Genomic DNA, 14435 nt, shown 5'->3' with positions numbered 1-14435 from the left:
GAGGGCAGGCAGGGGGTAGAGCCTGGCCCCAGGCACGGGGGGAGGTTTTCTGCCCGTTTTGAACCCGATGTGATGGCGTTTGGGTAGTGCCCTGCAGCGTTCTCTCCTCGGGAGTTGTTTGGTCCTGCTCTTCAGGAGCTGTTGGCTCATCAGATGTGAGTGTTGAGGCTGTAATCTGTCCCTCGCAGCTTTGCTGCAGGTGCAGCCTCAGCTCAGGCCCTGGGCAGAAAATCTCCTGGTAAATGTGTTTCTCGCACACATCACATCTTGGTTCAAACTCTTACTGCAAATGTGCATCACAGGGCTTTGCTGCAAGGTTGAAATATCTGTGTAGTATTGCTTGAGACTGATGATACCTTTTTTCTCTCTCTTTTTCTTTTTTTTTCTTTTTTTTTTCCTGAAAAAAATATTATCCCTATAGCAGTGGAAATACTTGAAAGCTTCCTACTAATATCAGGCTGTTTCAGTCTGGTCCTTATTGCCTGGTTTATTGACTCAAAGAGAATCACTTTTATCACTGGCAGTCTTAAAACTATTTTAATTCTGATCTCTTAGTGTCATTTTGTTTGTTTTTGGTTCTGTGTCTCATTCTGTTTGCCCAGTGACCCTTGGCTAGCCAAGCCTTTCCTTTTTCATTTATTCCTGTCTATAGTCAGTGTCCCGTTTTGGTTGGGTTGTGTGCAGGTGGTGCTGGTGTGGTTTGGTTTGTAATCTTGCAGGGAAGCTTGCAGGGAGGGTCCTAAATCTCTAGCAGGGTTTGGTGGCTTTATTTTCTCTGTATGTGTGTGTATATGTGTCTTGTTTTACTTTCAGAGCAATATCTAAACTGTTTTGTTTTGCTCTGCTGAGCAAAAGTGGAAGTTAGATGCTGGGTTCAAACTTCTGCAATCAGCTACCCTTTTTGCATTTGATAACTGTAGATTCCTCATGCAGAGGAGACTTGGTGAGAAACCATAGTCATGTTAATCACGAGGGATCAAAGCTTCCTCATAGTGAAAGAGTTAAACTCTAACAGAAACATTTGCTCCTGCAGTCATCTCTAAAAGGCAGTTCATTAAATCTGTTACTGCCCAACTAGGGCTTCAACTTGAGCCTCCTCAGCTCTCCAGGTGTGGATGGGGAGCATGACATCCTCCTGTTATTCCCACAGATGCTCATGGAAGACACTGAGAGAGAGGAGCAGGAGCGCTCGCGATAGTCCTGTCTCGGCACGATCCCAGTCTAGGTTTGAACTGTTGCCACCTTGAAAACTGGGCTGTATTTGAAACCTTAATGAAATCTGCCATTTCACCTTTACCTGGTCCCATGGCAACAGGTGCAGAGTCATGGAATAGCTTCTGGAACATTCTAGTCCTCCAAACCCTGTTAACATCAGGGTTTTGCTTAGGCCTTAATGCTGCTACACCAAACCCCACGGGGGGGAAAATACAGCCCAGTTGTTGCTCATAAGTTTTAGTCCTGTGGGTTTTTCCCCCTTCCCCAGAACCTTTGGTGTTGAAGATGGTGAGTAGCCAGCCTAAGTACGATATAATTCGGGAGGTTGGTCGTGGCAGTTATGGTGTGGTGTACGAAGCAGTCGTCAGGAAGACCTCTGCACGTGTGGCCGTGAAAAAGATCCGGTGCCACGCGCCGGAGAACGTGGAGTTAGCCCTACGGGAATTCTGGGCACTTAGCAGTATCAAGAGCCAACATCCCAACGTCATTCACCTGGAGGAGTGCATCTTGCAGAAAGATGGGATGGTGCAGAAGATGTCCCATGGCTCCAGTTCCTCCCTTTATTTACAGGTACATGAGGCTGAGGGAATGGGGTGAAGTGATGAATGACCTTGTGGAGCTGTTGGGGGGGGAAGGAGGTTGGGTAGCTGAGGTCATGTTTTTGAGGTGTGCTGAGGTAGGAGAGGGTGTTGTTTGCATTGCTGACACCCCAAAATCTTAAATATATATATATCTTTAAACCACCCTATCTACTGAATAATCACCTGTGTCTTGTGATTTGAACCTGTGCTGCTGTTTTGGGGGTATGCTCAGTTAGGAGAGGTTTAGTTTGATGACACCCCAAATCTAGTATAAATCTTTAAACCACCACATCTGCTGAATAGTCACCTGGGCATTGTGATTTGAACCTGTGCTGCTATTTTGGAAGTATGTTCAGGTAGGAGAGGGTGTTGTTTTCATTGCTCACACCCCAAAATCTAGTGTATCTATATATATTTAACCCAATATATCTACTGATCAATGACCTGTACCTTGTGATTTGAACCTGTGTTGCTGGTTTTGAGGTGTGCTCAGGTAGGAGAGGGATTTGTTTGCATTGCTGACACCCCAAAACTAGTATATATATATCTATCTACTGATCAATGACTTGTATCTTGTGATTTGAAGCTGTGCTGCCCTAAAAGACTTTATTTAATGCAAACCTGCTTTGATAATTTGGGGAAGCCTCACAGGTAGAGCCCAGGGGAGGTGCAGGCTCTGGTGGTCCTTGGCAGCAGCTCTGCTGCAGGGTAAGGAGCAAACATGTCTTGGGACAGAGCTCTGAGGAATTTCATCTTAGATGTCCTTGGAAGAGGAAGTCACTGTCTTGGTTTAGGAAGCCAACACTTAAAATTCTTTCAGAAAAAATAAGAATTGGTAGGATGCAACGAGCTGTTTTCTCTTTTGAATAAATAACCATGAATCTCTTCAAAGAGTGGTAAAGGTAGGATAAATAAGGGAATAAATACCACTCTGACAGTGTCCTTTAAGTCTGAAGATGTGTATTTTGGGAGAATAAGTAGCCCTAGAAAGACTTTGAAAGATAAGCTAATTAATTCCCTTGTCAAGAAGCTGCCCCAAGCATAAATCATCCCCTGGCAGAAATCTGTGTCTCTGGTTTAAAAGGTCAGCAGCCTGCTCAGTGTTTCTTGTGTTATCCCTCGTCAGCTCTTATCATTTCAGTTTTTATTGTTGTCATTCCTGCATGTCTGATGTGGGACCTTTTGTTGGGGAACATCCAGCTGACAGCTCTCTGTATCCCATTGTGCTGTCTGAGCCTGAGAATGAGGATTCTTCCCTTTGTACACTCCCTGTCACTTGGGAGCTGCTCCTGACCAGGGATTAGGGTAAAATAACAACTGGCTATCTCATGGGAGAAATTAGTGCCTTACCTTCCTGGTTGTTAGTGGATCAGTGAGAGATTGCTTCCAATTTGTGGGCAGGGAGAAGCTTCAAACCCCTCAGGGTAGAACTATAAAGTAGGGAAGAGCTTCCAGATCACCTGCAGCGTTGGCTTGGATGGCAGTGCTGGTTAGCACATGGATGTGGCCCCTGACAGGTGCCAACTCCACAGATTGTTTTCCTGCTGCAGAGAGAAGAGCAAAGGGCAGAGCTGAGAGACTGAAGTCACTTTGTAATGGCCTGGGCTGAGAGAGAGACAGTCAGACCTCCCTGTCCTCTCCCTCTGTTGTCCCACCCAGGTGATGTTACAGAGCTGAACTGCTGCAGGGTGTGAGGAAGAAGCCTGAGGAGGAGGTGTCAGTGTCTCCTAAAGAGCTTTGGGACAGATGCTTAGTGTCAGCTGAACCAAATCTGTGAAGTTTGAGTCCTAACCTAGCCTGACCTTGTGGTGCTCTGCCACTGTCACAGCACAGGAGTGGGTTTTGTTGCTGTAACTCTCAGACCAGATCTAAGTGAGGCTTCTGTGACTGTGCAGGGCAGAGCTGTGTTGGTGCTCACTTGGCAAAGGACATGCTCTGCTCTCCTGAGATATCTTAATCTCACTGTTCCTGACTACAAACCCTAAACATGTAATTTTCTAGTTCTAACATGGATTTACTTTCTTCACTTGGGTGGGGAAAACAGCTATAAATAAGCTAAAAATTATTAAGTTTTGCTCTTGGTTGGCAAAAGTCACTTTTTTTAAAGCACTTCAAAATGCCTCTCTAAATATTAACACATACTTCGATTTTGGAAAGGCAATAGGAGCTACATCTGGTTTTAAATCCACTGGTTTACTGCTAACAGAAAGAATTGCAAGACTTACCTTGCAGAGTCTTGTCAGAGCCACCTCAGAGGAGCTGAAGAGGCTAATGTAGTTGTGTAAACAGGATTAGGAGAAGTGATTGCTGGTTTTACTTTGCTTTTTGCATGAAGCAGCTGTCAGAACTGGCTGCTCCACTGGTGTTCTGGAGAACAGCACCAGGATAATGATGGTGGGGAGGGTGTTAGGTGCTCAGCTGTGCTTAGATTAGTGTTCTCTGGAGTTCAGGGAGCTTGTGTTAACTTGCTGGAATCCATTCATGTGTCAGGAATGGAGGACAAGCTTTAAGAATCTCTCCTGGAGAGATTCTGCTTCTCTGGTGAGACTTTGTTTATCCGTGAAAGCTGTTGGCAGAATGGGTGGGACAGGCTCTGTGGGGTGGGACAGTGTCCGGCAGAGGCAGATGGGAGGGCACTGGCCACTGAGTGTCTGTAAAAATACTCTTATCAGGGTCGAGCTCTGCTGCTGGGCAGGAGTGTGAGCTTGATATGCTCTGCAGGAGCCAAAATAAGGAGGTTGGCAAATATATTGTGATTTTTTTTTTTCCTTTTACATTAAAAAACATGTGGCATGATGTTTTCTTTTCCCCATTGCAATATCTTGTCCTCTGGATTGTTGAGAGGAAGATCATAGAATGGTTTGGGTTGAAAGGACCTTAAAGCTCATCTCATTCCACCCCCTGCTGTGGGCAGGGACACCTTCTAGTAGCTCAGGGTGCTCCAAACCCTATCCAACCTGGCCTTGAGCACTTCCAGGGATGGAACAGCCACAGCTTCTCTGAGCAACCTGTGCCAGTGCCTCACCACCCTCACAGGGAACAACTTCTTCCTAATCTCTTCCTAAATTTCCCCTCTTCATTTAGCTCCTGATTCTATGCATTTTCCCCCCATATCCTTCCATTCTAGTGCTCATCAGGTAGTTATGACATTTCTTTTCCTCGTTGCAGCTTGTAGAAACCTCACTAAAAGGAGAAATAGCCTTTGACCCCAAAAGTGCTTATTACCTCTGGTTTGTAATGGATTTCTGTGACGGAGGAGACATGAACGAGTACCTCTTGTCTCGCAAGCCCAACCGTAAGACCAACACCAGTTTCATGCTGCAGCTCAGCAGTGCGTTGGCCTTCCTGCACAAAAACCAGATCATTCATCGTGATCTCAAGCCTGACAACATCCTGATCTCCCAGAGCAGGATGGATGCCACTGACTTGGAGCCAACCCTGAAAGTCGCCGATTTTGGGCTGAGCAAAGTGTGTTCGGCCTCAGGACTGAATCCCGAAGAACCAGTCAATGTGAATAAGTGTTTTCTATCAACTGCCTGTGGGACTGACTTCTACATGGCCCCTGAGGTCTGGGAAGGACACTACACTGCCAAGGCAGATATCTTTGCCTTGGGAATTATCATCTGGGCAATGCTGGAAAGAATCACATTCATAGACACCGAAACGAAGAAGGAACTCCTGGGGAGTTACGTGAAGCAAGGCACTGCCATCATCCCTGTGGGAGAGGCACTGCTGGAAAACCCCAAGATGGAGTTGCTCATCCCTGTGAAGAAGAAATCCATGAACGCTCGGATGAAGCAGCTGATCAAGGAGATGCTGGCAGCAAATCCCCAGGACCGGCCGGACGCGTTCGAGCTGGAGCTGAGACTGGTCAACATAGCCTTTAAGGACAGCAGCTGGGACACGTGAGCTGCTGCTCCTCACCCTGCTCACGGTACAGCTGCACTGCAGGAGGAGGAATGAGCCTGAACTCACCTGCAGGGTGGAGTTTTCACCAACCCAGTCTCTCTGGAGTTTCCTGGCAGGAATGTTGAGTTGGCCGTTGTGTTGCCTGGATGATTCCAGGATGTTCCGTGGCCTGTGTGAGACCTGACAATGTTCCTTTGTGTGCAACTGGCAGTGGGATGTTGTGAGAGCCCAGACTTGATGTCCAGCACTATGTCGTGGAGGGTTTCATACATTCCAGTTTCCTGTGTCAGTATTAGGAGCTCTCATGGGAAGGAAATGCCAAGATTTGCATGCTGGTAGTGCAAATCTTTAGGCTTTGTCGTGTAATCTGTGTACATATTTATGTATATGAGTGACTGGGAGTGTGTGGCACTTAAATTATTTGCTGTGGCTCTGAGTGATTGGGGTCTGCTAGGAAACTAGGCATAAAAGATGGATGAGGGACAATTTCTTCTTCTCCTCCAGGCCTTGAATAACTTTATTTTTGTTATCTAATGTCAAAGACTTGACTCTGTAAACAAAGCAATGCAAGGGGATCAGCAGTTTTGGAAGTGAGCTTAGCACTTACAGCTTAATGAGCTCATCACTGAGGGAGTCAAAAATGTCCACAGTCAGGTGCTAGCAGAGTGGCTAGTTCATTATCATTTGATTTTTGCTTTCCTCAAGTGATCAGATACTTTTCTAATCTACTGTTTCATGACATGCTCTCTACTCTTGTGTCCATAATCCAATAGCACCCTGAGGATTTATCTAACAGCAGAGTCCTGTGCCCTTAGTTTATGGAAATGTGGATGAGGGAATCCAGCAGCATGTTTAAGATTCCTCAAAATATGGTGGCAGCACAGTTTTCCCTTTAACTGAGTCCAGCTCAGAGTCCTGGACATGGCCTTTCCCTGTCTGGCACTGCCCCAAGCTGGTGGTGATGAGGAGACAGAGATGACTCTGTCCTGTGGAACAGACAGAGGAGAAAACTCAGTGACAGGTATGTGAGAGGTGGCAGCCTTGGCTGATGTTTTGCCTTGTTTTCCTCCTTTGAAAGAAGTCATATTTATTTAAAAGCACAGATGGTAGGATGGAGAGCTTTGGAGCAGTTGGAAGCTGCTTATCCCCAGCTCTTGTTGCACAGAAGCAGATTGATATGCTGGGAGAGGTTTGGCTGAGGCCACCTGACACTGCACAGCAGACAGAAGCTCTTTGTCACAGTACAACACTTTGTTCTCTTGGGTGCAGGACTGACCTTTCCCATCCAGTTTGACCTTGTGGGGGAAAAAAAAACCCAACCAGAGTCTTCAAATTGCCTTTTAAAGCTGCAGGAAAGGATAGTTTTCTTAATAATTTTTTTCCCCCTACCCAAATCTTGCCTGAAAATGGCCACAAGTGTAATTTGCTTCTTGGATACTGTTGCCTCTGAGTGCTGGGAGGGCAGTTCTGGTCAGTCAGTGTTTATTCAGCCCAACTGTCAGTTACCAGCACAAACGTCATACACTTTTGTTTTCCCAAAAGCAAAGGATTCTGATTCCAGCGAACTTGTGAGGCTCTACAGACTGGAGATAGCTGTTAGCTCGTGCTGGATGAGCTGGTGGCTGTCACCCAGGTGGCCTTAGTCCTTCCTTCCTGTCATTTTTCTTCCACTTCATCATTTTAGGGAGTGCTTCTCAGACAAATACACTTGGCTTCTGTGTTTCCCAGTGCTCCCATCTCAGTTAACCTGAAATAGGTTTCTGTTTCTTCATGTTAAGACTCGAGAGCTTTTCCAAAACACTTTGTGGCTTCCTCCTCTCTTGCCCACCCAAGAGTCAGTCTCAAACACGTTAGAAATCTGCTCCAGAATAACACTGCTCACCTTTGAGGTGCTTTGCAAATCCTCTGATCCCCCTCTGGAGGATTTCACTGGATACACTGCCTGCAGTGCAGAAACAAGGGAATGGCACAGGGAAGTTTGGGGTTTTCTGACTCCCAAAGTGTTTCTTTGCACTGATTGCCACTTTAAAGGTTGGGGGTACCTGAAATCCCCCTCATGGTGCTTATCCTTGCTGTTGGGTGACACTGGTAGTCCTTGAGGTCTGTGTTCTGTTTGATTTTTTTTTTTGTTGTTGCTGTCTGAGGTCTTTGTTTTGCAAAACGAATCGAATTGTTGTAGCAGCTGCAGAGTTGTTCACCAGCGTGACACAAAGTCAAGACACTTTTCAGCACTTGGAAAAGATTATTTTTGTTTGTTTTTCATGTTTGGTTTTTTTTTCTTTAAGAATTGTAAAATATATTTTATGGAGAATTTATAATGAGGAAAATTATTGTGTAATTTATTAAGTTCATGACTGGTTTTTTTGAAATAAAATCTGAATTTCAGTGATGCTTTTCAACTTTGATATGCTTTGGTGGGTACAGTGTCATCTCCTGTGCTGCATCACAGCCATACCCTGAGTGATCCTGGGCTTGGGGAAGGTGCTGAGTTGACTGATGGATGTGCTGCTGCTCATCCAGGCCCAAATTCCCAGTGATGTGTGATGAGCTGCTGGAGGACTGAGGGATTCCAAACTGGGTGTGAGTCCAGAGCCACATCCCTGTGGATCCTGTGCTTCTGCCAAGCACTTTCAGGATGCAAACAGGGCTGTGCTGGCTGCTCCCAGCGAGGGATTAAAGACTGGAAGCAGCATTCTTGCACCCTGTGTGTACTTGAAGCTGTTGCTACAAACAGACTGAGTCCCACGCAGGGCAGTAAGGAAATCTCTGGCAGCCTCTGCTTACCCCACTACTGGTGCTACTGGATTTTTGAGGTGGTGGATCAATGCTGCCACTCTTCTGGGCACTTTCCCCTCCAGTTCCTGGTGTGCTGGAGTAGGATTTCAGCCAGGAAGTTCCCACTTGTTCTGTGGGTGATGATGTTGTTGCCTGTGCTGGACGTTCAGGGACAGTGTCCTGCTGTTCTCACATGCCCTGAGAAACCTTAGGAATGAAGGTGAGGAAACACCATTACTTATACATGACACACAAGCCTAGGAGTTACTTGCATGTGTTAATGAACTGTCTCTGAAGAAAAGCTCTTGCAGGCTGAGTGGTCCAGGGATCCAGGATTCCAAACTAATAGGACAGACACACACACAGGTAGTACAATCAAAGTGATATATTCCACTTGTATATGTGTGCTCTTACACAAAGGATATAAAGTCTACTACATTAGAAAGGGAAAAGTTATGTCCTTAGCACTTAGGAGGACATACCAACCCCAGGAGTGGTAAGAACAGTGGTTCAGTGCAGAGTCCTATTCTGGAGAGGCACACACAGAAGCTCAGCAGGTGTCCCCATGGAGACAATGTGATCTGAGGTTCTGGGGAGCTCCCCCAGAAGGTGTTTGGTCTTCTATCTATCAGAATTTTGTGGCATCATCCTGATGTGACCAGTACAGGATGAGATGTCTCTGAATCTTTGGGGCATCAACATGTTTTTGGTGGTTCTACATATGTATGTGGAGCTTAAGGGTGGTCATCAGTCTCCTCTGGAGGTCATTGCTTCCTCATCATCACCTCTCAGTGTCCTTGACAGCTGTTTCACAGTCAGTCAAGGCTCATTATCCTTTAGTTTTCCTCTGCTGAAGTTTTCTTATCCCTGCTCACTCCATTCCCACGGGAGAGCTGCAACTGCTCTCCTTGATATTCCATTTGGCATGGCCTGCTGTGTTCCATCTCCACTTTCTAAGTGTCTTTGGACACACTGGGAGTGGGAAGGGCTGGGAATGGCTTTCGCTTGCCATTCCTTACCCCACAACAACCCAATCCCAGACACCTTCCTTTACCCTTCACCTGTGGATTCCTGTGCATCCTGGTGCCAGAAATGGACACATTCCCACCTGGCAGGAGCTGTGTGGTTGGATCACTAAGTTGATGCAGCTGTTGCACAAGAGAAAGGGATTGGGATTTAGATTATTAGTGGGTAAGAACCTTAATGAAAGGAGAAAGTCACACCAATTAGTTCTAAGAGTGGTGCTTTTAAATATAGACACAAGCTCAAATCCTTCCCCACAAAATGAAGAAACCTAAACCTACAATCTTAAAATATCTCCAGTCTGTCCAGGGGTGGGGAAATGTGCTGCAGAAATTGGATATAATTGAGGCTCTCTCAGCTCCAAGAACCCAACCTCAGCTTTGTTTTCCTTGTTCCACAGAATGCAGAGGCCTCAGGCTCCAGCTTGCCCATCCCAATTCCTGGGGCAGGGCTTGGCTGGCTTTGGGAACTTGCCAAGTTGGTATTTTCACTTTGTTTTGGTTCAGACAGAGTTTTCCTTGGCCCCACCAGCCGTGGCCCTGGTGCAAACCGCAGTGTGACGGCAGATGTTGCTTTGTGGGGGGGAGCCCTGTTTTCCCACCTCTTGGAAACGTGCCCTGGCTTCAGGGAAACAACTTTTTTTTTTCTCCCTGGCACTCTCAGGTGGCCTTTGGACTGTGTGTGGCACAAACAGCCACTGGTTTGTGTGGCTTTTCCCTTTGCTCCACTGATGTCCTGCAAATCCTTCCATGGAGTATCACTCATTACATGGTTTGAATCCTTCCTGGTGGTTTGTGTGGTGAGGGGAAGGAGTTGTCCCACAGAGAACCAGTTTGGAGGATTTAAACACCAACTTTAAAGGGCTGAGCAGTGGCTGTTTGGTTTCCCTTTTGGCTGGTTATGCAAAGTGCAATTTCTGTTCTTTAACACACCAAAGGCAGAAGGATGTGCCTGAAATAAACCATCCAGAGTGTCTGAGGGACACTGTTTGGGGAGGGGGATACAAGACTGAACTGTTCAGGAACTCTAGAAGTGTTTTGGGGGAGTCTGAGACCACATTTATAAGAGCATAAAGATACCAAGTGGCCCAAGGATGAACCAGCACCACCATATCATTGCTGGAAGAGGAGCTGCAGTGTCTTGTTAAATCCCTTTGCTTCCAGGTGAATTATTTGGGTGCCTGGAGCAGAAGGTGATTGCCTGAGGGCTGTGGTTCCTAGGGAGCAGCCAAGGCTCCCATCTCACACTCCAGTGTGCTGGAGGACACAGAGGACTTGCTTTGTGCTCTCCTGGAGAGAGCTGCAGTTGCTCAGAGGCTTCTTTAACCTCAAATTTGAGATGCAAATGGCTACAATCTAAAAACCTTTGCAGCAGGGGGTAGGTTCAGTCCAGATGTTCATCTCTGACCCCAAGCACACTTCCCTCAGTCCTGGCAGCTCCTTCCACCTGTGTCTTTTCTGGCTGTTCCTGTGGTCCCAGGACTGACCAACCATCACCCACTGTGGGGTTTGGAGCCCTGTTGAGGGGTAGCAACATCCACAGAGTCTCCATGGCCTCTCCTGGGCCCAGCTGCTGTCTAGCTCCAACTTGCACCAACATGTGGATATCTGCCTTGGATTAGGTGGTAGTTTCAGATTTATTCATGCCCGTTTGAACCCTGGATATTTTTAAACCTGTCTAACAAGCCTTCCACTCCTGCCTCCTCCCTAAGGAAAGTGCCTGCACCCTCAGCCCTTGCTGGCTCTCTCCCAGCTCCCGTGGGCAACGCTCCAGGCAGTGGCATTTGCATGGACCTCAGACCAGAAGGGCCTTCTGTGGGTTGTGAGAGGGAACCAGCAAGCAGAGACGGATGGTTGTGTTGCCAGGTGTTGCATTCCTGGCTGCACCTGAGCATGCTGCAAAGTGATTTTTTTTTAGAAGTGTTTTTCAAAGGAGAAATGCATCTGGAAAGGACTGAGTGGGGCACAGTGGCTCGTGGGTGGCTGGAGCCATCAGAGCAGTGCTGGGAGCCCTGTGGGTGCTCCTCTGCTGCTCCTCAAGCCCCACGGTGGGTATGAGGTGGGGACATGATCTGCAGGACTGAGGGGGCTGTGTCCCCCCCCCCACGAGCCAGGAGGGAGGAGGATGTGTGGGGAGCAGGACGTGGTGTGGGAGGAGGATCTATGCTCTGGGAATTGTGTTCTTTAAGGACTTTCTCAGCCTTTTCCCACCCACTGCAAGGGCTGCAAGTTTCCATACCTGCCCTCAGGTGTGGTTGGGTTTTGCCTGGGGTTGCATTACTTGCCCAGCACTGTGTTTGCTTCCTGGTGAGCCAGAGGGAAGCAGAGTCCCATGGAAGAGCAGAGAGTGCCTTGTGTGGGAGCTCTGAGTAACCTCAAATGAAAACAAGGGACTTTGAGCATCCACGCAACTACAAAAAGCCACAGGGTGCACCCACAGGATAACTGGGTAAATCCCTTCCTAGAATTCAAAGTGGCAAAACCCCCACCGCCTTCCCAGGGGAAGCAAGAGCTGCCTGTGAGGCTGATGTCAGGAAAGGCCCACTTAAATAAACCCTTTTTGTATCCCAAAGGGAATCTGCTTTGTCAGTTCACCAGCAAATGCTTGGCAGGGGCTCCAAGGAGTCACAGAGGAGGGTGATCACTCTGGAGGAGTATTTGGTAAGAGCATCCCACAGGAACACGCTGCATCCGCCAAAGAAAGGTGATTTCAAGGCTACTCTTACTCACTTGTGGCTTTACAGGAACAATTGCTGTGATTCCAGCTTGGAAAATAAAACACTTCCTCATAAACAGTGATTCATGTTGCCTGAAGTTAAAAATAAGGTCTGTTGGCTGCCAGTGTCCCACTTGGGAACCCAGGGGCAGATCCCAGGGCTGTCATGGGTTTCTCCAGCACTTGCACTGATCCTATTCCATATTTTCCACCGGATTTACTCCCGTGCAGCCACATCCTGCACGCAGAGCCCAAGTGCTGCCTGCATTGCTCCTCTCCAGGTTTATTAGAATAGTCCCTTCCTTGCTTTCACTGAGATGTTTTTCCGGTGCCTGCAGAGCTGAGATGAGCCCTGGCCCCTCTCATCCTGCTCAGCTTCCATTTAGCCTCTGTTTCCATCAGACCAGGAGTCCTGGCCCCAGCCCCTTCCTGGCACCAGTGCCCAGGATGGTGCTGGATGCAGCCCCAGTTCCCAGCACTGGCTCTGGAGCAGCAGCTCCTCAGGAAGGAACTGGGGTGGGGATAGCAGTGCTTGGGGACAGGTCTCCTCTCATCCAGGGACAGAGTGCCTTGTCCTGGGGGTCCTGGGCCCAATGGAATGGTTTGTCCCCACTGGAGCCTCCCTAGTCCCTGCAAACAGGGACTGTGCCCCAGCTCCAATCCATACTGGCTGCCAGGGTGCTGGAGGAACCTGGTGTGTCTCTAGGGAGCACTGGGGACTTTCTCCAACCCCTCTCCAAGGGGCTGGGAGCCCATCTCAGGGTGTAGCATGTCCTTCCCCACTTTCTGCTCCAGTGCCACGTTCACAGCCCCCCAGGCAGGAGCTGGGGGTGGAGGGGGCTGGGGCTGCCCCTCCAGGAGCTCAGCCCTCGGGAAGGGAAGAGGGCAGTGGTAAAAATAACCCCTGGGCCAGCTCCAGCCCATTGTGGCTTCCTGCGATTTACAGCCCTTCCCGGGGGAAGAGGCAGGAACTAGCCAGCTCAGGACTGGCTTTGACCCTTTCACCACCACCAGAGAAGGTGCCAGAAGGACCCTTCTCCCTCCTCCTTTTCCCAGGGGAAGGGGATTGTGGTGAGCTCCTGCTCCTGAGCTGCCCCCAGCACCTAGGCTGGATGTAGGAGAATCTGCTGGAGTGGACATGGTTTCCCTGTGCCATTCCTGACCCCCCGAGAGCAGGGGGCAGAGAGACTTGGTCCTGCCTGGAAGGAGGCAGAAATCTCCGCTGCAGATCCCGAAATCCCAGGCAGGTTCCCGTAAGGAGGTGGCAGGAGGAGGGGAACTGGCAGAGGTGAGCCGGAGGAGGAGGAGGGTTCAGGGTTCGTGCTGCTGGGCAGGGCTCCGGGCTGTGAAGGTGGGTCGTGCTGGCAGGGTGGGCACGGGGTGGGCTCAGGGTGGGCTCCTGCTGACGGGGCTGGGCTAGCAGGAGTTAATGGTGTGGCTCTTCCTCTTCCTCATCCTCTCTATATGAGGCTCCTGCCGGCTCTGGGCTCAGTTTGCTGCGACAGCCAGAGGGACAGGAGCTGAGCGAGACAGGAGCATCTCTGCATCCCATCCCTGCATCCCTGGGTGGGCTCAGGTGAGCGAGAGCATCCCCCACCTGGTCCTGGCCCCGGGACTGGGCTGGGGAGAGCGTGGGCACACTGGCACAGGCAGTCACAGCCTGGGCACACGGGCTCTGCTGGGTGGGTGACAGGACCTCGTGCTGGGGACACCTTCCCTCAGCCACCACAGAGCTGTGCCCAGCGCTGGGGGAGGCTGTGGAGCTCATCCCTCGGGAACACAGGGCCAGACACACCGTGTGCCTCAGTTTCCCCACCTGTACAGTGTGGTGGGTGTGCAGTGGAGCCCGTGGGCTGTGTGTGGAGGTGTGTGGCAGAAAGCTCCTGGGGTTTGCTCCCGTGAACTCTGCTCTGTGTCTGGGCTGACACCTGGGGAGGCTCTGGCACGGGGTCAGCTGGTGATGGGGTGACCCTTCAGGCCTTTTCAGCTTAGGGAGACCATCTGCTTTGGGCATTTCCAGCCCCCAGCACCCACCTCCACCGCCAGATTCACACGTGGCTGCTCAGGTGCAGCTGAACAAAGCCCAGGGCACCCCAGGGCTAACAAAACCCCCTTTGCCCCACGCTGAGCAGGGAGAACCTTCCCTCCCAGCTCAGCCTGCCTGCAGGGAAGGTGGCTCAGGGACCCCAGCCCCCCCCCAGCCCCTGCCCTGCTGCA

The 14435-nt window shown here is 49.4% G+C and overlaps 1 protein-coding gene across 1 annotated transcript; it reads left to right on the top strand.

Annotated features, from left to right (window-relative positions):
* Positions 1–1468: 1468 nt before the first annotated feature.
* On the top strand, positions 1469–5705 carry PDIK1L (PDLIM1 interacting kinase 1 like). Its single transcript, XM_009085217.1, has 2 exons — positions 1469–1785; positions 4965–5705. Exons 1-2 carry the CDS (start codon positions 1501–1503, stop codon positions 5703–5705), a joined length of 1026 nt encoding a protein of 341 aa, XP_009083465.1. The 5' UTR covers positions 1469–1500.
* The last annotated feature ends 8730 nt before the right edge of the window (positions 5706–14435 follow it).

Source organism: Acanthisitta chloris, unplaced genomic scaffold (genome assembly GCF_000695815.1).
Source record: "Acanthisitta chloris isolate BGI_N310 unplaced genomic scaffold, ASM69581v1 scaffold10162, whole genome shotgun sequence".
Taxonomy (NCBI): Eukaryota; Metazoa; Chordata; class Aves; order Passeriformes; family Acanthisittidae; genus Acanthisitta; species Acanthisitta chloris.
Note: the sequence above shows the minus strand (reverse complement) of the source record. Positions and strands in the feature narration are given on the sequence as shown.

Excerpts from the sequence above, each read along its gene's own strand:
- PDIK1L (XM_009085217.1), top strand. The coding sequence starts at position 1,501 with ATGGTGAGTAGCCAGCCTAAGTACGATATAATTCGGGAGGTTGGTCGT. Across the intron at positions 1,786-4,964 it reads GTTCCTCCCTTTATTTACAG|CTTGTAGAAACCTCACTAAA; the intron begins GTACATGAGGCT and ends TCCTCGTTGCAG.